The 23,911-nt window shown below is 40.9% G+C and overlaps 1 protein-coding gene across 2 annotated transcripts; it reads right to left on the reverse strand.

Annotated features, from left to right (window-relative positions):
* Nucleotides 1-8,983: 8,983 nt before the first annotated feature.
* Nucleotides 8,984-23,542, reverse strand: efna1a (ephrin-A1a). Of its 2 annotated transcripts, none has more exons than XM_056400113.1 (5): nucleotides 23,104-23,542; nucleotides 11,961-12,256; nucleotides 11,087-11,152; nucleotides 10,876-10,971; nucleotides 8,984-10,746 (listed from the first exon to the last, which is right to left on the reverse strand). In XM_056400113.1, exons 1-5 carry the CDS (start codon nucleotides 23,199-23,201, stop codon nucleotides 10,622-10,624), a joined length of 681 nt encoding a protein of 226 aa, XP_056256088.1. In that variant the 5' UTR covers nucleotides 23,202-23,542; the 3' UTR covers nucleotides 8,984-10,621. The 2 variants fall into 2 exon arrangements, with proteins under 2 accessions (XP_056256088.1, XP_056256086.1); XM_056400111.1 differs by having other exon boundaries at nucleotides 8,984-10,749; nucleotides 23,104-23,530.
* Nucleotides 23,543-23,911: the final 369 nt, after the last annotated feature.

Consider the following 23,911-nt stretch of genomic DNA (forward strand, 5'->3'; position numbering starts at 1 on the left):
ATATTATAGTAATTCATAAAAAGTCATAGTATCATAAGGCATGAAAAGTCATATTATAGTGAGGCCTAAAAACTTCATAGTATAATAAGGCATAAAAAAGTCATATCATAGTAAGGCATAAAAAAGTCATATTATAATAAGGCATAAAAAAGTCATATTATAGTAATTCATAAAAAGTCATAGTATCATAAGGCATGAAAAGTTATAGTATAGTAATGCATAAAAAAGTCATATTATAGTAAGGCATAAAAACTTCATAGTATAATAAGGCATAAAAAGTCATAGTATAATAAGGCATAAAAATCCATAGTTTAGTAATGCATAAAAAAGTCGTATTATAGTAAGGCATAAAAAGTAATATTATAGTAAGGCCTAAAAATGTCATAGTATAGTAAGGCATAAAAAAGTCATAGTATAGCAAGGCATAAAAACTTCATAGTATAATAAGGCATAAAAAGTCATAGTATAATAAGGCATAAAAAGTAATATTATAGTAAGGCATAAAACATCATGTTATAGTAGGGCATAAAAAGTCATATTATAATAAGACATAAAAAGTCATAGTATCATAAGGCATAAAAGGTTATAGCATAGTAATGCATAAAAAAGTCATATTATAGTAAAGCATAATAAGTAATATTATAGTAACGCATAAAAAGTCTTAGTATAGTAATGCATAAAGAAGTCTTATTATAGTAAGGCATAAAACAGTCATATTAAGGCATAAAAATGTCATAGTATAGTAAGGCATAAAAATGTCATAATATAGTAATTCATAAAAAGTCATAGTATCATAAGGCATAAAAAGTCATAGTATAATAAGGCATAAAAAAGTCATATTATAGTAAGGCATAAAACAGTTATATTAAGGCATAAAAATGTCATAATATAGTAATTCATAAAAAGTCATAGTATCATAAGGCATAAAAAGTTATAGTATAGTAAGGCATAAAAAAGTCATATTATAGTAAGGCATAAAAAGTAATATTATAGTAAGGCATAAAAAGTCATAGTACAGTATGGCAAAAAAAAGTCATAGTATAGTAAGGCATAAAAATGTCATAATATAGTAATTCATAAAAAGTCATAGTATCATAAGGCATAAAAAGTTATAGTATAGTAATGCATAAAAAAGTCATATTATAGTAAGGCATAAAAAGTAATATTATAGTAAGGCATAAAAAGTCATAGTATCATAAGGCATAAAAGGTTATAGCATAGTAATGCATAAAAAAGTCATATTATAGTAAAGCATAATAAGTAATATTATAGTAACACATAAAAAGTCTTAGTATAGTAATGCAAAAAAAAATTCATATTATAGTAAGGCATAAAAAGTCATAGTACAGTATGGCAAAAAAAAAAATCATAGTATAGTAAGGCATAATGTCATATTATAATAAGGCATTAAAAATGTCATAGTATAGTTAGGCATAAAAGAGTCATAGTTCAGTAAGGCATTAAAAGGTCATAGTATAGTAAGGCATAAAGTCATAGTATAGCAAGGCATAAAAATGTCATAGTATAATAAGGCATAAAAAAGTCATATTATAGTAAGGCATAAAAATGTCATAGTATAGTAAGGCATAAAAAGTCATATTATAGTAAGGCATAAAAAGTGATAGTACAGTATGACAAAAAAAAAAGTCATAATATAGTAAGGCATAAAAAGTCATAGTACAGTATGGCAAAAAAAAAAATCATAGTATAGTAAGGCATAATGTCATATTATAATAAGGCATTAAAAATGTCATAGTATAGTTAGGCATAAAAGAGTCATAGTTCAGTAAGGCATTAAAAGGTCATAGTATAGTAAGGCATAAAGTCATAGTATAGCAAGGCATAAAAATGTCATAGTATAATAAGGCATAAAAAGTCATAGTGTAATAAGTCATAAAAAAGTCATATTATAGTAATGTATAAAAAATTCATATTATAGTAAGGCATAAAAAGTCATAGTATCATAAGGCATAAAAGGTTATAGCATAGTAATGCATAAAAAAGTCATATTATAGTAAGGCATAAAGTCATAGTATAATAAGGCATAATAAGTAATATTATAGTAACGCATAAAAAGTCTTAGTATAGTAATGCATAAAAAAGTCATATTATAGTAAAGCATAATAAGTAATATTATAGTAACGCATAAAAAGTCTTAGTATAGTAATGCATAAAAAAGTCATATTATAATAAGGCATAAAAAGTCATATTATAGTAAGGCATAAAAAGTCATAGTATCATAAGGCATAAAAGGTTATAGCATAGTAATGCATAAAAAAGTCATATTATAGTAAGGCATAAAAAGTCATAGTACAGTATGGCAAAAAAAAGTCATAGCATAGTAATGCATAAAAAAGTCATATTATAGTAAGGCATAAAAAAGTCATATTATAGTAAAGCATAAAAAGTAATATTATAGTAAGGCATAAAAACTTCATAGTATAATAAGGCATAAAAAGTCATAGTATAATAAGGCATAAAAAAGTCATATTATAGTAAGGCATAAAAATGTCATAGTATAGTAAGGCATAAAAAGTCATATTATAGTAAGGCATAAAAAGTGATAGTACAGTATGACAAAAAAAAAGTCATAATATAGTAAGGCATAAAAAGTCATAGTACAGTATGGCAAAAAAAAAAATCATAGTATAGTAAGGCATAATGTCACAGTATAGCAAGGCATAAAAATGTCATAGTATAATAAGGCATAAAAAGTCATAGTACAGTATGACAAAAAAAAAGTCATAGTATAGTAAGGCATAAAGTCATAGTATAGCAAGGCATAAAAATGTCATAGTATAATAAGGCATAAAAAGTCATAGTGTAATAAGGCATAAAAAAGTCATATTATAATAAGGCATTAAAAATGTCATAGTATAGTTAGGCATAAAAGAGTCATAGTTCAGTAAGGCATTAAAAGGTCATAATATAGTAAGGCATAAAGTCATAGTATAGCAAGGCATAAAAATGTCATAGTATAATAAGGCATAAAAAGTCATAGTGTAATAAGTCATAAAAAAGTCATATTATAGTAATGTATAAAAAATTCATATTATAGTAAGGCATAAAAAGTCATAGTATCATAAGGCATAAAAGGTTATAGCATAGTAATGCATAAAAAAGTCATATTATAGTAAAGCATAATAAGTAATATTATAGTAACGCATAAAAAGTCTTAGTATAGTAATGCATAAAAAAGTCATATTATAGTAAGGCATAAAAAGTAATAGTATAGTAAGGCATAAAAAGTCATAGTACCGTATGGCAAAAAAAAGTCATAGTATAGTAAGGCATAAAAATGTCATAATATAGTAATTCATAAAAAGTCATAGTATCATAAGGCATAAAAAGTTATAGTATAGTAATGCATAAAAAAGTCATATTATAGTAAGGCATAAAAAGTAATATTATAGTAAGGCATAAAAAGTCATAGTATCATAAGGCATAAAAGGTTATAGCATAGTAATGCATAAAAAAGTCATATTATAGTAAGGCATAAAAAGTAATATTATAGTAAGGCATAAAAAGTCATAGTACAGTATGGCAAAAAAAAGTCATAGTATAGTAAGGCATAAAAATGTTATAGTATAGTAAAGGAATAAAAAGTCATAGTATAGTAAGGCAAAAAAAAGTCATAGTATTGTAAGGCATAAAAACGTCATAGTATGTTAAAGCATAAAAAGTCATAATATAGTTAGGTATTAAAAGGTTATAATATAGTAAGGCATACAAATGTCATAGTATAGTAAGGCATTAGAAGGTTATACTATAGTAAGGCATAAAAATGTCATAATATAGTAAGGCTTAAAAAGTCATATTATAGTAAGGCATAAAAATGTCATAGTATAGTAAATTAATAAAAAGTCATAGTATAGTAAGGCAAAAAAAAGTCATAGTATAATAAGGCATAAAAACATCATAGTATGGTAAAGCATAAAAATTCATAATATAGTTAGGTATTAAAAGGTTATAGTATAGTAAGGCATAAAAATGTCATAGTATAGTAAGGCATTAGAAGGTTATAATATAGTAAGGCATAAAAATGTCATAGTATAGTAAGGCATAAAAAGTCATAGTTCAGTAAGGCATAAAAATGTCATAGTATAGTAAGGCAAAAACAAAGACATAGTATAGTAAGGCATAAAGCCATAGTATAGTACGGCAGAAAAAAGACATAGTATAGTAAGGCATAAAGCCATAGTATAGTAAGGCAAAAAAAGGACATAGTATAGTAAGGCATAACGTCATAGTATAGTAAGACATAAAAAGTCATAGTATAGTAAGGCATTAAAAGGTCACAGTATAGTAAGTCATACGGTCATAGTATAGGAGGTCATGGTATGGAAAAGCATGAAAAGTGATAGAATAGTAATTTATTAAAAGTTCATAGTATATTAAGGCATAAAAAATTCACAGTATAGTAAGGCACAAAAAGGTCATAGTATAGTAATACATTAGAGTCTGCAATTTACCTAATGTGCATGTCTTTGGACTGCGGGAGGAACATTGTGAGAACAAGTTCACTCAAATATTGGTAGGGACAATTCTGTCCTCCCAAAATATTGGTAGGGACATGTCCCTACTGTCCATATGCAAACCTATGCCCTTGATTTATTTATTTACATTTTATTCATTCACAGCTTTATATATTTTTGACGGTAGCAGATCACTTTAAGATAAAAGCTGACCTAGATCTTACTTGAAATAATACAAAAACAAAGCTGAGGTTCAGTTGTTTTTCATGTTAATCATATTGCGCTGAATTATCTAAATTAATTGAAATTTAAATAAAATGTATTCGTTCATGTATCACATAAATTCTGTTCATCATGTATCAAGGTAATCTTAAATCTCTCAACGATGTAACATGTCTAAGTGGTAACTTCACAATCCTCTGGCCGCAGTTTTGTGCCTCTATTCTGTTTGGGGGTTAAGAGCCACTTCCCAGCATTTCATAATTGCTCTGCCTGTCTTAAGCAAGAGAAGGGGTTTTGACAGGGAGGGAGGCTGAGAAAGATGATAAACGTGCACAGAATGTTCTTTACTTCCTGCTCCAAAGTGGCAAGGTGGGAGGCGTCGGCGGAATTGGTAGAGGAGCCGAAAAACGAGAGGAAACCTAATGGGGATTTAGACAGTGAGTGGGGCAGGCCACGGGGTTGTGCCCGCAGCATGGCCCCACTGAGACCTCGAGACACTAAAAAAAAACATTTCTAGAGACACTCAGTGACACTGCTGGGAGCAAATCCATCTCGACAGGCTGTGAACCAAGACTGTAAAATGATAGGTTATCATTTTTCTGCACAGAAAAGACTTTTTTTCCCCACCCACACATTTCACAGCAAAACCTCAAACCCAACTAGAGATGGACAGAAAGACAGATGGAGTTCGTAATCGAGGTCCAGAGCTGACAGAGATGGAGATTTGATACAGATAAAGAAAGGGTGAACAGCAATGACAGCTTGAGAGAGTGACATGAGCACGAATCAAAACAGGAGATAGATACAGAGAGAGTGAATGAAGAGAAGGAGCAGAACAAAAGAAGTGTGGAAGTGAGAATGAATAAAAAAAAGTTCGAGTGACTAAGTGACACAGGAAACCAAAGCATGAGCTGGAGCAAGACAGATGACCCTGGCAGTGGCGACGGCCAAAAGTGTGTGAAAAGACTTTTTTCGGGAAGGGAAGACCACACCCAGACCGCTAGTGATGGCAGCGGACCAAAATGCGCCCTGACTGGCCCAGAGGTTCCATCTTATCCTGTATAACCAAGGTGTTTCCTTCCCATTTGCCCTGGCTGAACCTGCTGTCATCTAAAGCTTTAACAGGCACTGAGGCAGACGAGGGAATAAAGAGGCTTCCAAACATGCTGCTACATTAAAATAACATTTAATCCGAACATGCAGTGCATCATTACTGCATAAAAATGATGTGAACGAGGGTAAGAAGTCACTCATGGGTCAGCCTATTGTTTTTTTGCTGCTCATAAACAGCTGCTTTGATACTTACAGGACACCGGGTTCCTATTCTAGGGCAGCATGGAAGCTTATAAATGCTACAAATAGCTACAATAACATTAGATAACCTCCCAGAGGCCCGGTAAGGCAGATACTCCTGGCTCTTCTGAGTATAACATACGCTAGCAGGCAGACAGAGACTGGTCATCATGTGTCCTGCTGATAGTGATGCCTGACTCAGTCCAGAGATGTGGAGATAGACCAGCTGCCCATGCCAAACCTACTCTGAATTGTGGATCTTTCTTGCTGTGTCTCATGGCCTCCTCCCAGTTTTTAGTGTCACACACAGTTGGCTCAGCTCTCGCTTTGTTAAACGCTGACGATTGATAAATTGATAAATTTATTGCCTTGTTTTTCTGCTTGTTGGGAAATGTTTGATTTAATCAAGTCCTGGTTTGTGTCTCTCATGTACTGACATCGCCTTTGAGTCACATAGATAAGAATTCATTTTTCAGAAAAATAAATGCTCTGTGATCTCTGTGTGAAAACTAACATGGTCCTTGAACAACACTCACTGCTGTTCTGATGGTATTTCCATTTCCTTTGATAAAATGAACTGAATTAATAAACTGAATTAATAAAAAGAAAATGTGAAAAATGTTATTATCAGTTATATTTGTCTAAATAGAAAATTAAAATTAACATCATGTATTTTTTTTTTTCAATTTTAATACACAACTACAATGTCACTCATTAGAGAACATTCCTCCGCCAAGGCCACACAATGCGAAAATTTTAAAAAATGCCCTATCTTGTATGTTAAAATTCCTGGAGCGCCCCTTTGACTGCATTCACACCAAAATTTAATGGATTCTTATCTGGCCCATGCCCCATCTATCCACCAAGTTTGGTGCAAATCAGTTCAGTAATTTTTGCGTATTCCTGTTGAGAAACAGGTGAAAACATAACTTCCTTGTTGGAGGTAATAATGGGTTTTTCTGTATTTATACAAAACGAGTAAGGAGATATGCCATTTCCAGCTACCTGGATAGAAAATATAGTCACAACTCTGGAAATTGGTTAGAATTCTTTTGTATCATGCTGCAGATGAAATGTTCTTTTCCTCCAGATGGTTAGACCGCGTCAAAGAAGCAGTGGGTGTTGTAAATCAATCGTCTGGGTTTTTCAAAGATTGAATGCTGTGACTCAAAAGTAATAGCTACACATGAGAGGCACAAACTGAAGCTAGATTTAATACACACTGTATTGAATTCTGTGCTCAAGGCATTGTTCATCCTCAACAATCATCTCAACATGCACAGATTTTGATTCATGCTCTCTTTCCCAGCTATGAAATAAGGCTTTCAAATCTTATGCAGACATTTTAAATCTTTTTCCCTCTCTTAAGCCTGCAAATATTTTGTCCTGAGGATGTTCTCGATTTCCATGCTCCGTGTTTGCTCCTGTTATCTCCTGACTGCCCTTAACATTTACTGCAGCGTTAAAGGTTTCACACTTGCTCTCACATTTACTCAAGCTGGTACACAGAACAAGCAAGTAAATAAAAAGAATTGTCTCCCCTTGACGAGCTACTACTCAGTGGAACTTCTTCTTAGGGTTGGACGGTTAAGGGGCCCGTCTGCCATTTCTAATTTATGGCCATCCCTGTGGCACCAGATTTTGGTGCGACAGCTGTTTTTACTGTCACGGCCATAAAGCTCCCCTGGGAAGGGAGAGGCAAGAGAAGGAGAGATGAGAACAATGGCTCGTCAGGCAACTTGCAGATGAGCAAAGAATCATATAAGGAGGTGTGTGTTTGTGAGTGTTTGGGGGGTGGGGGGGGTGGGGGGGTGGTTGGGGGTGTGAAGACAGTACAGGCATCACACCTGTGTACTTAGTCTTCATGCCAAAAGGCAACCCTCATGGTGATAATAAACATTGCCCTCTCCTTGTTTCCCCTTTATCTCTGCATTGTAGTCTTTTCCTGGCTCTGGCCACCTTGACCTTGATTCGGTTAAACTCCTGTCACATTAGTGTTTGTGAGGCCATTATCTGTGTTACTGACTCCTCTGTGGGAATCTTCCCGTTGTTAAACAAAAGGAGAAATGGGTTGGGTTTCCTGAAAACTTTTTAACACCAGGATCACCATAGGTCCAAGGAAAAAAAAGATATTTCATTTAAGAGGAGAATGGTGCTGGGAAAGTTGATTATTGGACTGTGTTGAAGGCATTTATCCAAAAACACATATAATCAAGACTAAGAAACCACAGCATTGGTTGCTAGTTGTATTGTACTTTGAGCTAAATGCTAAAGCTAGCATGGCAACATACTCACAGTGGCAGCGCTACCATGCTGAAGTTCAGCAGGTGTACCATGATCATCATCTTGTGTTAGCATGCTAACACTTGCTAATTAATACTAAACGCAAAGCACTGCTGGGGCTGATGGTAATGTATTATTAAAATATTAGACAAGTTAACATTATGACCTGATGATGGCACTAGATGAAAAGTTAAATGATCACCAGTGTTATTACAGTTCATCCTGAGGAAGATCTATTGGCTGGATTTCAATCCGTCTAATAGTTGTTGAGACGGTTCACTCAACACTACAATATCCGGTCCCATGGTGGAGCCAAGGGGAAAGTCAGAGGATCACCAGTCATTACAAGCAATTCTTTTGGAACCATGTCTGTTGAACATTTTATGCCTTTCACTCATGACAGTAGCTCACTTTTAAAGTGTTGCTGTTGGTTGAAAGCTGCATTTGAACGTTAGTTTGTTCATGCCGGAGTGTGTCTGAATCTGATCCAAACCCTCTGACACATCAGATCAATATGCCTACACACAAATTACTTCAGGACAGCCGACACAATACAGGAAACCACCTAGAAAACGTACACTGCTCACAAAGATACAAAAAAAGAAGGGGCATTTTAATACCTCCCTTCGATGGACCTGCTACTAATGTCCCTATGCCTAGACTCATGGTAGCCATAACGTGATTAGCTAAAAGTAATCACAAGAGAGCTGTTCTGGTTTTCCAAAAATATCGTTTTTTTATTTCACATGAAATGTTCACATTTAGCATATTTATCAAACAGGTCTTTTATATAATCTTCTATACATATATATACATATTATACACTTCTCTTACTTACACATGTACAAAATTAGGTAACAAGAATTCAGATTAAAAAAAAAGACTGACTTCAATGGTAGTCGTACACGGTTGTGCTTTGTTGATCAAGCCAGCCTGTCAGGTGAAGATGTGCTTGGCAACTCGCTTTGATGCTGTGTCTTGTCTGTTGTGAACGGGTGACTATAACAACATTTTCAAAAAATCCAGAACTGTGATGATTATTCTGAAAGTCTAAATAACTGATTACTTCACTTTGTGTTTAGATGTTATTTTAGTTTTTTTTTTTTTTGCATGTTTTCTGCCTGGGGTTGGGAACATGAAGGAAAGCACCATGATACACAGGGGGTGGATCCTGCTGTTAAAAAAAAAAAAAAAAAAAAAAAAAAGACGTGATACCAGCTCTTCATGTCAGACAGTTTAACCAATACAGGGGCAAGATCCAACAAACAGAGAAGTCCCGCCTCTCTGCAATACACACAACATCTCAGTGTTTGCTTTTGGCAGAAAAACATTTTGTCCCATCACGCTTTCAATCAATCGTTCCCTAGCTCACGTGCATTCTCTTACTCTCACTTCAATACACACATTTTTCCTTTCACACAAGTACTAACTCTACCTGGAGAGAGGGAGAGAGAAAAAGCCCCCCCCCCTGTTGCCAACAGTCAACGTTTCCTTTCATAATCACATGGTTATATACAGTAAAACATCTGAGCTGCAAATGTTATAAATTATCTTCACAGAATGTACAAGTAACACAGTTCAATGTAGTATGTGTTTTCATGTGTTTCACTGCCCGATGTCAGTGTGTGTGTCTGCGTGTAACACTGATGTGGAGTGCGTGTTAGTGTGTCTGTACTGTGCAGTATTAATGCTACAGTATATAAGCACATGGTGGAGTTTGCAAAGGAATGGTTGTGATGAGAACAGCCCCCGTGTTTGTCAATGCTACATTTAGAGAAAGTAATCACTTGGGACATCAATGCCACTCAATACCATTACGATAACAATACAACAAATAGTACACAATACTCAAGGGTGGAATAGTGTACAGGTTGGAGAGATGACTGATCTTTGGCTCAAAAGGTAAGAGATTATTTTTCCATGCGGATTTATTCCCATCTAAATTTATATCTATATAATTCTAAACAGAGTTGGTGTCTTTGCTTTTGATTGTTCTTCGGCCACTTTTTCTTCCGCTTCTTCATATTTTTCTTCGAGGATTATCATCCAATGTGCTTTGGAGAGAGCCCCCGAAAATACATTTCAAGGAGAGCTTGGTCTTTCCAAGAAAAAATACCGTCACCTTTTGAAAAATAAGACGAAGCACACATACTTCGCCTCAAATGCTCTGAATTACTCAGCACATGTTGTGCAAGTGAGTCCATCCGTACTTTGCAAGCTTCAAAACTCTCTCCCTGTGGCCAGCACTGGGCATGTCTTTTTGAGTCAGTGGTCTCATCCCCACAGACTATCTTCATTGTAGTCCCTGAAAAAAAAAAGTCTGCCAACAGCAGTCCTTTCATGTGCTCTCAGTGCAACAACAGCAGTAATGAAAATGGGACTAGCAATGAGAGGATTGAGAGGGATGTAGCTGCCACTGCGGAGTTTGTCCGTACACTCTTCTGGACGTCTGGCAGGATTACCACTGGGTCATCTGCTTGAAGATGGGAGATAAAGAGGACACATTACTACCACATATTTACACCCCAATGTAATCCTGAGTGTACCTGGACTGTTTTAAGGTCAGGGATAATTAGAAAGGACGCAGGGTTGGTCAACATACCTGCTGGCAGTCTGTTGGATGGGTTGTGAGCCCCACCCCCGGCTCCAACTCCAGCCCCGCCTGTGCCTCCTTTAGCCACTCTGGCCTCTTGAGAGCCTGAAGGAAAAGAAAAATCCCATCAATTTCTCTGCTGGGTCTTGCAATAGGCTACCACGACGATTAAAGGTGATTACGCTGCTCTCCTTACATCCAGGAGGGCGGTTAAACTTACCATCAGCGGCCACGACGTCCACCCTGAGCCTGAGGCATTCCTGTCCATGGTGGTGCAAAGGTTTGGCTGCAGGGAACAGGGAAGAAACAACACAGGCGTCAACATCCTAACTAATGCACTTATCCTCCTCTGGCCCCTTAATCTACCTTCACACAAACAAACACACACAAACACACACGCACGCGCTTGGCAGCAGACAGACGCAGGGACAAAGCTTTAGGAAGCCATCTGTGACCAGGCAGAGTGTGTCTTGTCCTGCCGTTTAGCTAATTACAGCCATGGTCAGGGTGACAACATTGCTTGCTCTTTGTGGTCACATTCTAGCAGGGAAGTATATTGTACAAACTTGGCAAACTGAGCTGACACCCCAGTTCACGTCCATGCAAAGCTTCACGGCGCTGGCCACCAAACCCCAGCATATCACAGCTAGTACACAAACATACAAAAAGACCATAGAGCTTTGCCTTCGTCAGACTTCCTTATGAGGGCAGAGATTTTTAGCCATGCCAGTGGCACGGGCCTGCGGGGGGGGGGGGGGACAACAGTTTCTAATCGAAACCTCTCAAAAATTATATAATATTGGATGGAAAGCCATTAAATCTTGTACAGATTGTGATTTGTAATGACTTTGGTGATCACCTGATCTCCTCTTTTGCCTCTATGATGAGGTTTTGAGTGTAATGTGTTGATAACTCTTGGATGGACTGTCGTTGGTGATCCATTCAATCACCGTTCAAACATTAGCACATTGACATCGCACATTCTGACACGTTAGTGAGTTGACATTAGCGCAGACCTGCTATTATAGATGTAAACTCTGACAAATCTGGCAAACACAGTGACAAATCTGTGAGAAAGCTAAAGTGACACTTACAGATATAATAGTAGCTTTCTCCTTGACGAAACTCCTTTCCTAGAGTAAATGGAGTAAACCGCTGGAACTTTTCAGAGAACTTCTCAGGGGCGTGAGGGGCAAACGGATGGCCACACTCCCAACGCATCTGGTCGTATGATTGGGGCTTGCAGGATTCGTAGTCCTCGCGCTCCACCATGTAGAGCACGTATCGCTCAGCATCCAGCAATGGCACCTCACCCTCCGGGTAATGGGGGCAGACGATGTCCAGGTAGTCATTGAGCTTCACCTCTACAGCATAGTCGTCCCATAGAAACCTGCGGGGAAGGAGGCAGAGGAGAACAGTTACGCAAGTGGCAGGAGACTGATAACCGTGGTTATAGCAACAGAGCGGTAATAAATATAAGCCTCAAAACCTGTGATTATATATTGATCGGCTACACGCCAGTGTACAACAGGGAAATCAGAGGAAAGACTTAGCGGCCTGGGAATGAGAGATAGAGAGCAGGAAAGAGTGAGTGTTTGTGTGTGAGGATGTATGTGTGTATTGGGGTGGAATGAAGAGGGAAAACGCAATAAGGGGAAGAGTGATCTGCAAAGAACATGCGCATAAATATGGATGAACGTGAGGCCAGTGTAGCTGCTGCTGCTTGCTGCTGTGTTCAGAGTTAGCACTGAGTGCACATTGATCCCATGTCCCACAGGAGTTGAATGATGTTTACAGAGAAACATTAGCAGTCAGTTAGCCCGTCAAGACAGGAGATGGGTATCGACATCTGCAGGGCTACACACACACACACACGCACGCACGCACACAAACAGAATGCATAATGACAAATGCAAAAACGCACCTGAGTTTACTTGAGATTGGGTCATGGTTAAAAATAAAGGTCGTATATGTTTTAGCCCATACATTAGGGTTAGGGAGACAAGCAGACGAATACAACATGAGTCTGGTGACGGCCTGTAACTGTCTCCCACCACACTCCCTCTCATTACAAACACAGAGAGACACAGTCAGACTGTCTGCCTCCCCTCCATTCCTCCCCGCATCCCTCCCTTCACTCCTCCACCCTCTCCACCCTCTTTACGATGGTATTTAAGTAAACCAAATGTCCTCCCTCTCCTCTCAGGCCTGGGTCAAAGAGCACTCAGGGAAAACATTTTGGCATTTCAGCCTGTTTATACACAGTGCAGAGACAAAGTTTAGCCAATCTAAAAAACAGTTTAGCAAACCCTGAGGCGGAGTAAATTGGCCTCATCCCAACTGTCCATAATTCCTTCCCCCTTCTGGATTTTCTTTCAAAGATATTATGAGTTTATCTCCAGGGAATCGTCACTAAAAGCATTACAGCTTTGTCCCCTTCCCCCTGACTGAGTGACTGCTCCAGGGGCGGCTCACAGCTAATGCTCTCTTCTCAGCCAAAGCCATCTATCACCGGCCTGGAGCGGTAGCTGGCCGCTGGCAACACACACAAACTCACACACACTTCCCAGTTATTCCCATCTATCAACAACCCAAAGCAGTAGCTACCTACTATTTGCACCCACCGAACCCACACACACACACACACACACACACACACACACACACACACACACACACACACACACGCACACACACAGACACGCACACACAGACACACACACACCTCCTCCCTTGGTACTGAGCTCCCAGGCGATGCCTATCAGTTTACCGTCTCCTACTGTTCTAGATCACCAGGGGTTCCCTGAGAATGGATGAAATTCAACAGACTCAAATATTTTCACAACACACAGGGAGAATGTGTGTCTAATATAGGGTTTTGTTGCTTTTGCAATGAATACATGCATGGTTCGGCAGACTTTCAGCAGCTCAAAGAAGAGGCAGCCAGCGAGTGTTGAGCTAAGTTACCGGCTGCTATTTAATCAGATCTACAGATCTCACAGAGTTGTTAGTTCTGAAATAAAAAGCCTACTGAGTGCTAAACTGACACCTTCAGTAAGAAAAAAGCCACTGAGGGCATTTCTTTCCTCAAGTGGATTTGTCTTTGAAAAAACTGGTGTTTTCTCATTAAACCTCCTAAAATGTAACAAGTAGCATTTGTTGAGTTTGACTTTGTGTGACACGGTCCATATGTGTGACTAACGATCAAAGTGCACAGGCACGGGCCCCCGACACTCGTTAGCTGGTGTTGTTGTTTGTTGCCAGGGGTCTCCCTGGTACCCCCTGGTAAAAAGGACAGACGCTGTGGCTCCAAACCCTGGGCCCTGACTCCTGCCCTCCACCCCACCCCACACACCCGCCTACCGCCACCCCCCATCTCTTTCCCCCTCTCCGCCTGACTGCATTCCCTCAATACTGATGACCAGATTAGCCGGCAGGCAACACCATTACAACAGCAACACGGGGCCGTTGGAAAACAAGCACCTTTTTAGTATACTGATGAAACTTCCATCTAACTGTGCTGATAATAGTGTGCTCCAGCCAACTTTTAGGGGGTAGAGAGCAATAATTATCATTTTGCCATGGTCCAGACAGCTTAATGCTTATCTGCAGTTTGCCTGCCACGCTCTGTTTACCAGATTGGCGCTAAAGTGTTTTTTCCCCCTGCCACTTTCAATTCCAGTCGAATCGATAACACTATTGAACAAACACTGTTGTCTGCTTTTGCCTGACAGAGTTATCATCCCCTCGCAAACACTGAAAACACACACACAAACAAACTCCCTGCACCCACTCCCACCCTCACCCCGAGCCCTGATTACAAACTGGTTGTGGTATGGTCCCAATGTGTTCATCAAAAGGGGGTCGAAGGGGGGTACAATTAAAACACAAAAAAGGGTATTAAAGTTGCCCCGGAGGGGGGTAATTATGCCCTCGTGCTCCCCACTTCCCAGCCCCTTTAGGCTGAGAGTTTGGGGGGGGCAGAGGGTATGAATAGGCGTGGGAGGGGAGGGGGGGGGGTCAAAGGGCTTGAGTTGGGAATGGCTTTTGAAGTTTCTCTCAGTAAGTGTTTCTGTGTGAGCGCTACAGTTGCTTTATCAATGCCACTGTTTCATACAGTGTCTCTATTCACAATGTGCCGTGCTGATGGAATACCTCACTTAGCAGAGAGGACAGCGGCTGAATACGCACCCGGGGAGGCTGGCTAGCGCCTTTTATTAATGGCAAATAGTTTTAATTATCCTGCTGCCTTTTGTTCCCCTCTAACGCCTCGGCATTGAAACGTTCCACATCATCAGCTTAATTAACTGATCGGAGTAACGCACTTCAAAGAGAGCTCCGGCCTCTGTGTGAAAAGGTTTAGCTAGCAAAGTCAAATCATGCCACCTTCACTTCAGCAGACAAAATCCCCTTTCCTCTGTCTCCCCCAGTGTGTGTCCCTTGTTATTTCCCTCTTGCTGACTGTTTCCCTCTGTGTGTCAATAGGCTGATTTATTCCCATTGTTTATCCTAGGATGCTCTCTTTTAATGACGGCGACACTTGGAGCCTCAGCAGAAGCAGCAGCATGGAGGAGTTGTTGTATTCTCTAGTTAAGGATGATTTGTGGAGCTATGGCAGACATGCAGCGAGGATTGTGTGCATGCGTGTCTGTCTCAGCCTGAGGTATTTAAATATGGGATTGTTTGTGTTGGAGTCTGCGTGTGTTGCGTCTGCAGAGCTCAGAGGAATCTGGGAGTGTGTTTCAGCTGTGATAAGGTAGATAATGAATGCCAATAATGAATGATGATGATAGCAGTGAGGGAATATCAAGTGGTCAAGTGTGTGTGTGTGTGTGTGTGTGCGTGTGTGTGTGTGTGTGTGTGTGTGTGTGTGTGTGTGTGTGTGTGTGTGTGTGTGTGTGTGTGTGTGTGTGTGTGTGTGTGTGTGTGAGAGAGAGAGAGAGTGACTTCGGTGAAAAATAGACTACAGACTGTTCCCGGCTACTCTTCCCTCTCTCCTAAGAAGGAATTCCTGATTTATTGGAGCCTCTTCAGGAGCAACAGTCTAATCTCTCTTCTTTAATCTCTCTGGCCAGCGTTTTGCTTTCTTCTGCACCTCTACCCCCTCCTTTCATCCATCCATCACCCTCTCTTCTCTGCACTCTATCGCCCTGTGGAATTCCGGAGCTCAGAGGCGAAGAGGCTGCGATGTGGATCAAAGGTCGGACAATCGCCAAGTCAGCACCGGAGAATTTTACACACCGGCAGCCAGTAAGAAGCTGCCTTATGCGCTTTAAATTCTATAGTTGGATGCTATGCATCACTCTGTTTAAAGATCTGTTTAAGTCTAAAAATGGTGTTGCAAGACAAACTCCACCTATCTGACCACTGCAACTAAAAACAGGAGCTCTAGTCTACTTAACCTGTCTCTCAGAGGCCCAATGCAGCACATGAACATGGTTATTTTCCTCCCGGGTTTCACACACGCCACTGGTGTGACCCAAAAGGGGACTGGCCTACGTCACAGATGAGTGAACCGGAATGTAGGGACCACCTAATCGGCTCGTCCAAGCCTGGATTATTGAGTTCAGCAGAGGCTGAGCTGGGTTCTATTCATCAGCACCAGACCCTGCTTAATACAGGGGCTTAGAGTGGACAGCGAGGCCCAGAGCAGGGGCCGAGGCCCTGGGTACAGAGCAAGGGGTGAGACAGGCAGGGTGGGGCTTTTTTTTTTATTCTCTATTGTTCTCACATATAGAAGGGGTATTACTCCTTTACACTGGAGTTTTGGAGTTGAAAAAGAGCCACACTGACTATGTGTGTGTGTGTGTGTGTGTGTGTGTGTGTGTGTGTGTGTGTGTGTGTAAGTGTGTCCATTGTTCCAGAGGGAAAAGTGAGAGGTGTTAACAGTATAATGAAAGACATAAGGGAGCGGTTTCTTTCAAGATATATGTGTGAAAGCTACAGTATGTGACTCCACGAGGTAGTTAAGCGTGACTGTTTAATGTTATGACTTAAAAGTCTTTTTGTTTCATCTGTCTATCTATTCATCCATCAGTGTCAGCCGTGCCCTCCCACTCTCTGTCCGTCTTTCATCACTCAATAAGCAAACCAGATCCTCATGTCAACTTTGTCCCCCCCTCCCCCCTCCAAACCCAGACTTGCTGAACCAATCACAACCTGTCCTGGTGGTATTCCAAACATGCAACTTTCTGACCCACCGTTTGCAAAGCCAAGCACAATGCAACGTGGGTATACTGGGGTCGCCATAGAAACAAATATGCTCCAACTCTTTCAGCTCCTCCCTTTTTAACATAATATTCCAGCTTTCGTTCTTTGCATCGTGTGACTTTTTGTCATCCATCTCAATCAGCTTTCTCCCGTTCGCCATTCAACCTTTGTCCGTCCGGATCATTGGTCATTCTGCCGGCGTTCCTGGCTGAACTCACCGAGCTCCTTTGGCCACACAGCGAAATGACAAAGCTTTAAATCCAGCAGAGAAATAATTGGCTGATTCCGCCGCACTAAGGAGGCTTAGATGAATACATATGCTCTTTCCAACTGTCTCACACCGTCCCCTGGGCCATTTGTATCTTGTAAGGGCCAGAGCAGAAAGGTCACCACCGACATCACATTTCTCAGGAGGCAAATACCTGCGCAAGAAAATCAATTTTGCTGGATTTTGCTTTAGTGCTCTGTGTTTTATTTTTCAGCAAACATAGTCTGAGCTTCTATCTTAATGAAACCCATGGGGAATGTCCTATGTGTGGATACAGGCCACAGTTTTTTGATTTCTAAATGCAGTAGCGGCAGCAGCTGTTGCTTACAGGTATCCTGTAGTAAAAAATGGTAGTAATACGACTGACCTCTAGGGGGTAGCAGTATTAGCTGTGGGGACATGTTTACACACTGAATCTAGACTTTCAACAAACAGAATAAAAAAAAAAAGTCAAGAGAAAAACAAAAGTTACACAATGAACATTATTTAAACAACAAAACAAACACAATGGTTCATTTTCAGAGATAATATCTGACTCTTGCGAGCTAATTCTTCCTCACCCAAACACATAGACATACACTGTTGGTTCACTGAATGTCACCAAGACTTGACAAACAAGTCTGGAGGACGCACACGCACACACACACACACACACACACACACACACACACACACACACACACACACACACACTCTCTATCTCTTCCTCACACAAACCACAAAAGAAAGTGTAGGCTCTACTCGTAATCATAAATCTGTGTACTAATGGAGCTTTTTGTTCCGCTGCGATTTTTGTGTGGGATTGAAGCGCCGCACAGAAGGAGGAGCGGAGTGGGAAGGTGCAGGGGAAGTCTGCTGCGTAGATAAGGAAGAGGTCTGGCGATGGACAGGGGACAGAGAAGCGGCGGGATTGACCGGGGTGACACTGATCAGAGGACAATCCCAAATAGAGGCAGAGAGAGATCTGACAGAATGGCAGGCGGATCCCAAATCGTCCTGGAGGCTCGACAGTTGAGCACATCCCTCATAAAAACAACTAATCACTATTAATCACTTCTAATCTACTTATTCTCACAGTTCAAACATATTCATTTCTCACACGAGGCCTGGGAAATCCAATCAACCCATGAGTACAGACTTTTATGGTCTTGCGTGTGTTGGTGTGTGAGAACTGTATTGTTTATTGTGCAGACAGGATACGCAGTTTTCCCGGGAAAAGACGTGGCCAGGAAGTGCAGCACTTCACAGAAAAACACACAGCAGACAGTGTGTGCAGACTTTGGTAACACCAACAGCACGCCTTTGGGAAGTTCAGGTTCTTTGGCCTGAGTCACTATCGAGTGCGGTCAATAATAACAAGTCCCCTGCCTCCCCACACTGCAACAACAAGCAGGAATATTGAACAGGAAGAGAATCAGGTTCATCAATATGGTTACTGAGGTAAAGTCTTATTTTACAGACGCAAGAAAGACAGGAGACGTCAACAAACTTCAATGATCATTGAGCCTATATGAGGCGATTACCATCCGTTTGACAATCTCTCAGAGTATTTTCCCCAGATTGAATTCACCAGACAGATTACAAGACTAGATTAAGGGTGGCGGGACAGATGAAGTGAGACAAAGATGGAAACAGACTCAGGAATTTACCGGAGAGAATACTGACCCAAAGGAGGGGGAAGGGAGTGCGGTGGGTTTAAAGCAAAGGCTGGATTAGGAAGTGAAGTGGGAAACCAGGATGTTTCTCGAGGAAAGTAGCTTCGGTTCAGATTACTTGGAAATCACAGAAATCTCTTATCTATTGCACCCAACTAATCACACCCGCCGATGTGACTGCCCAGTCTTATCTTTCATCTCTCAAACACGCACTCGCGAACATACGTGGAAGGCAAACAGACGTTCCAACCTACATACGTTTGTTTTTTTTTCTTAATTCAATTCCTCCCCTTTCACGGCCCGAGTTCTCAGACTGGCTCGACCACTTCCACCGCTGCAGCAAGACACTCAAGAGGGGAGAAGAACACATGGACAGACAAGTGAAAAGACCAGGAAGAAGCGAAGAAAAAGAAACAGGTTCGGTGGGAAGACTAGAGTGGCCTTTCATAAGGAGGTAGAAGAAGGAAGCTTTAAGGGAAAGGACTGAGAGAGAGAGAGAAAAAAAAGCATGAAGGAAAGGGCAAAGTGCCTTGTGACGGATCGCCATGGGTGCCAAGAACGATAAAAAAATTCCACACCTCTTAGCATGCTTCCCTCCTTCCCCCCTTCTCCGAGAGCCAGAGTTGGAGGTGAGGAAATAATAGACTGAAAAGGGACAGCTTGTAAAGTTGAGATAAAAGCTGGTGAAGGAGCGAAAGGGACCGAAAAGACAGGAGGGGGAAGAAGTTTTCCCAGAGGCAGAGCCACAGCCATGTGAAGAGGGGCCGGCCTGAGTGGCAGCCAGTATTCAGGGACTGCCGCCGTGACAGAATGACTGACAGACTGATAGAGGCCGTGCCACTTCATCACATAGTCAACTCTGACCCGCAATCAGTCACACCAGTTACTATTCTCTTTCTGTGGCTCACTGTGAAGACCCTTCCCCAATTTGTATGGGAAGCTTCACAAAAAAACACCCATACTGACTGAATAAATACCAAGAAAAATCCTTCATGTGGGTGAAACATACCTTAAATAACTCCCTCATTTGAGCCAGTGCAGCAAAAAAAAAAAGAAGCCTCTTCAATTAAATGAAACCACTGAGCCAGCAACGGTAAACTGAAACAATCTGGAAGCAAATGTTGCCCTATTACCAAAATCAAAGAGCTCATTAGAAAGGCATAGCAAAGCAAAGACTTCAGAGTTAGAGCAGATTAGCTGAAAAATGTGACAATGATTACAGAAAAGGTGATGATGATGATGATGATGATGATGATGATGATGTTAAAATAAACGGTGGATCAAACAGATGAGTGTGTGAGCGAGCCATGAAACAGTTAACAGATTCACAAAACTGGAGACCACAGAACCAAGTTGAAAAGGGAACCTGGCCAAGAAGAGGGGGAGGGAGGTGCTGGAGAGAGGGAGAGACAGGTACAAAGCAGAGGAGGAGGAGGAGGTGGTGGAGGTGGAGGAGGAAGAAGAGGAGGGGTGGGGTGGGGTGGGGGTGGGTGGGGGGCAAGCCGTGTAAGAGCAGATTATTGCCTCACACTGGAGTTTTGGAGTCCACAGGGCTCCTGGGACCATGTCGACATCAATCACAACTGTGTGGCACATGTGCATGAGTGTGTGCGGATGACTGGGTTAATGTGTACGAGAGCGTGTGAGTCACTGCGATCTGGTGATGCCGTACGTGTGAGTGATCCTCGGCACAGACACTACCCAAGCTGACTGGACACACTGGTCAGCCTCTTTCTGGGAATAAGAAACCTGCGCTGGTGATGAAGCTGTTTCTTATCACAGCACAAAAAGGTTAGAAAGACACTGGCGAGTAAAAAGGTCAGAAAGTCCTGAAACACACGTCGTCAGGGAACAATTTCACTCATGCTGAAACAAAACGGTCGTTAAAGTACAGGCAAGACACGACCTTGGAAATCAGCAGGACCCAAGGCAGCGCTCGCACACATGCTGAAATTAGTGGTGAGCAGGGAAACTGTGTATGTATATGTATGAGTGTGTGTGTGTGTGTGTTGCTAAATCTCTTGACAAACACACTGAGGAAAAAAAAAAGGAAATGAGCCTGTACCACATGGACCAAAGTGATCAATCTGAGATCAATTTGATTAACGACAGCTTTCTGGCCAATGGGATGGAACAACAAACTGAGGCCAAAAAAAGGAGGGAAAGACACATGTCATGAGGGAAAAGATGGACGTCAACACACTGTATCAAGTAACGGGTCACAGGCGAGAGCAGATTGCTGGGAATGATGAAAAGTACCAAAGAAAAAAGAAAAAAAAAAACATCTCAGAAACTCTGTGCTTTTTCTGCGAATACAGGATTAAGAGTAGCCAAAGGGAGAGATTTAGCACAGTCATCCGGAAAAAAATAGCAAGTGCAAAAGGACGGATTACCAGTATATATACAGGAATGATTACTGTCGTTCCACTGTGAGGACACAACAAAAACGCCTTTCCATCTGGGACTTTGACTTCATTCTGATTCTCGGTGAAAGGCTTTGCTGCTGTAATTATGGCCTTTCTGAGAACAGTAAATGCTGTAGTTTGAACCACAGGGGAGATCAGGAGGGAAACAGGGGTTTGAATGTAAGCTTGTGAGAGAATATTTAGATATCTGGGTCTTTCAAACCAAGACCAGACATGTGTTTGCTCACCAGAGAGAGAGAGAGAGAGCAAGAGCACTGATTGATTCGGATGGCGTCATTTGGTGTGATTGAGCGCCCTGATGTGTGATTGAGTGATTGTCTGCCAGGAGTCTCTGTTTATGCTTGCCCGTTCATGTGTGTGCATGTGTGTGTGTCTGCAGGCGTGTTTATGGGTGGTTGCATGTAGAAGTTCATTTGTGGTGTGTAAACCTAACCCTTTTCATACCCCGAGCCATTTCACCCCAGCCATCATCAACCATAATTCTAATTGACCCCCACTTATGCCGAACGGCCCCTAACCCCAACAATTTCAGCTCCAATTTCTCCTCCCTGAGCAATCCATCTCTCTCCCACAGCGTGACCCACTGGGCAGGTCTCAAGTTACCTCCTCTGTCTCTGTCATCCACCATTATTACTCGTCTTACCACTTGAAATATGAACACCCCTATGTCTCCGTGACAGCCACGTAAACCCCATGTGATATCTCTTGATTTAGGAGATATTGAAACCTCCCACTGCACACTGAGGTTAGGGCTCTGTGTCAGATGGGGAGGATATTGCAACAGATATTTCAACACGTTGTGCTGTGGCTCGGCCCGTAAAAATCAACACAAAAATTATAACCCTTGCTTGGGACATATTTAAGTTCTCCCCTGAAGAATTTAATCTCCTGAATGAAAGGCATCTGGAAATAACAGAAAACAACACAAAATCACAGACTTCTGACAAAGCAAGTAACTCAGTAAGAAAAAAAAACTGCACATAAAGAGTCCAAAGAAGGAGATGCACCAAATGAAACCGGAAAAACTGACCTCCACATTAAAAAAAAAAAAAAAAGATGACCATAGGTCCCTGCACTTCTCTGTCCATGAAACTCCCAACATTCACCCACATAAAAGGAGCTTTCTTCCCTGCAGAGACTGTGCTGGTGAAACAGCTCATTCACTTCACAAACATAAATAGATGACATAACCTGATGTAACTAATCCAGCAGCACAGGTACACAGATTGCGAAACGGATTAAATCTGAACAGGTTAGACAAAGTATTACAGGTAAACAGCACCATAATAACAGGTCCGAGCACAGAAAGGCAGAGAGAGAGAGAGAGAGAGACAGAGAAAGAGAGAGAGAGAGAGAGAAAGAGAGAGAGGGAGGGGGTGGGAGAGAAAGACTCTCTCTAACTATCTTGCATTATCATCACAACAGCAGCCAGTTACTTCCATCACAAATTCATCACAACAAGCTCTCTGCATATGCATGAGGTGCAACTGTTCCAATCCGATGCATCTGAATATGGATCATTATCATCTGCACCGCTCCGACAATTAGGTTAAAAGTTCGTTTATGTTTAAGATGCCAAACAGGCTTGGTTAAGCGTTGATAAATAAAGGAGCGCAACGGGTGGGTTCAAGAGCACTGAATTAAAATCGAGAGAGTACAAATTAAAAGAGATATTTACTTTGGGTTCGTGCTGTTCCAGTAGACACTGTGCCGCTCCGCTGAAGCAAACCAGGCGCAGACGCTCACAACGAAGCCTACAACCCAAACCAAATCCATGGTGGAGAGGAGGCGTGCAGAGAGGACACACAACTCAGGTAGGTTGTGCAAAAAAAAAAAAAAAAAGTTTACCGAGAAGAGATGGTCCGCGCACCTGGAGACTGCACGCTCACAGAAGCACTTTACGCACGCTTACGCTCTAAAAGAAAAAAAAACAAGTAGATTCGTAGAGGAATGAAAACCGCAGAGAGGTCAGGTTAACTCGACAAATCCGTGGTGAATGAAAGCTTGAGCTGCGTGGAGGCTGGTTTTGTGAAACGCCCACAGCCGCGAGCCCCGCCTCCTGCACCAGAGGAGACCAATCAGAGGGCTGTCCGAGAGACGCGAGCTTTCTCCGCATGTACTGTGAGTACAGTGTCTGGATGAGTCTGTATCACATTTTGAAAACATTGACTGTGATTTCTATGTCAGGATTTTTGCAATATCATATTCGCAGGCACCTGTTGAATGTGTGTTTGTTGCAGTAACCTCATCATACTCTATGGTAATCTCCCAACATAGTAAAATGTTACACTTCCACTAGCCTACAATTGCCTATACTTAATATAATTTCAGAATAGCTACAACCATTAATACGTCATTGCCTGTATTATTTTTGCAGGAAGGTTATAAACAAGTATAATATATAGTATAATATCATCATTCATTCATGTGATCAATTTTTGATGATATTTGCTTCTATGTTGCCCATAAATGAAAGTCCCAGAGGA

Source organism: Seriola aureovittata, chromosome 16, assembly GCF_021018895.1.
Source record: "Seriola aureovittata isolate HTS-2021-v1 ecotype China chromosome 16, ASM2101889v1, whole genome shotgun sequence".
Taxonomy (NCBI): domain Eukaryota; kingdom Metazoa; phylum Chordata; class Actinopteri; order Carangiformes; family Carangidae; genus Seriola; species Seriola aureovittata.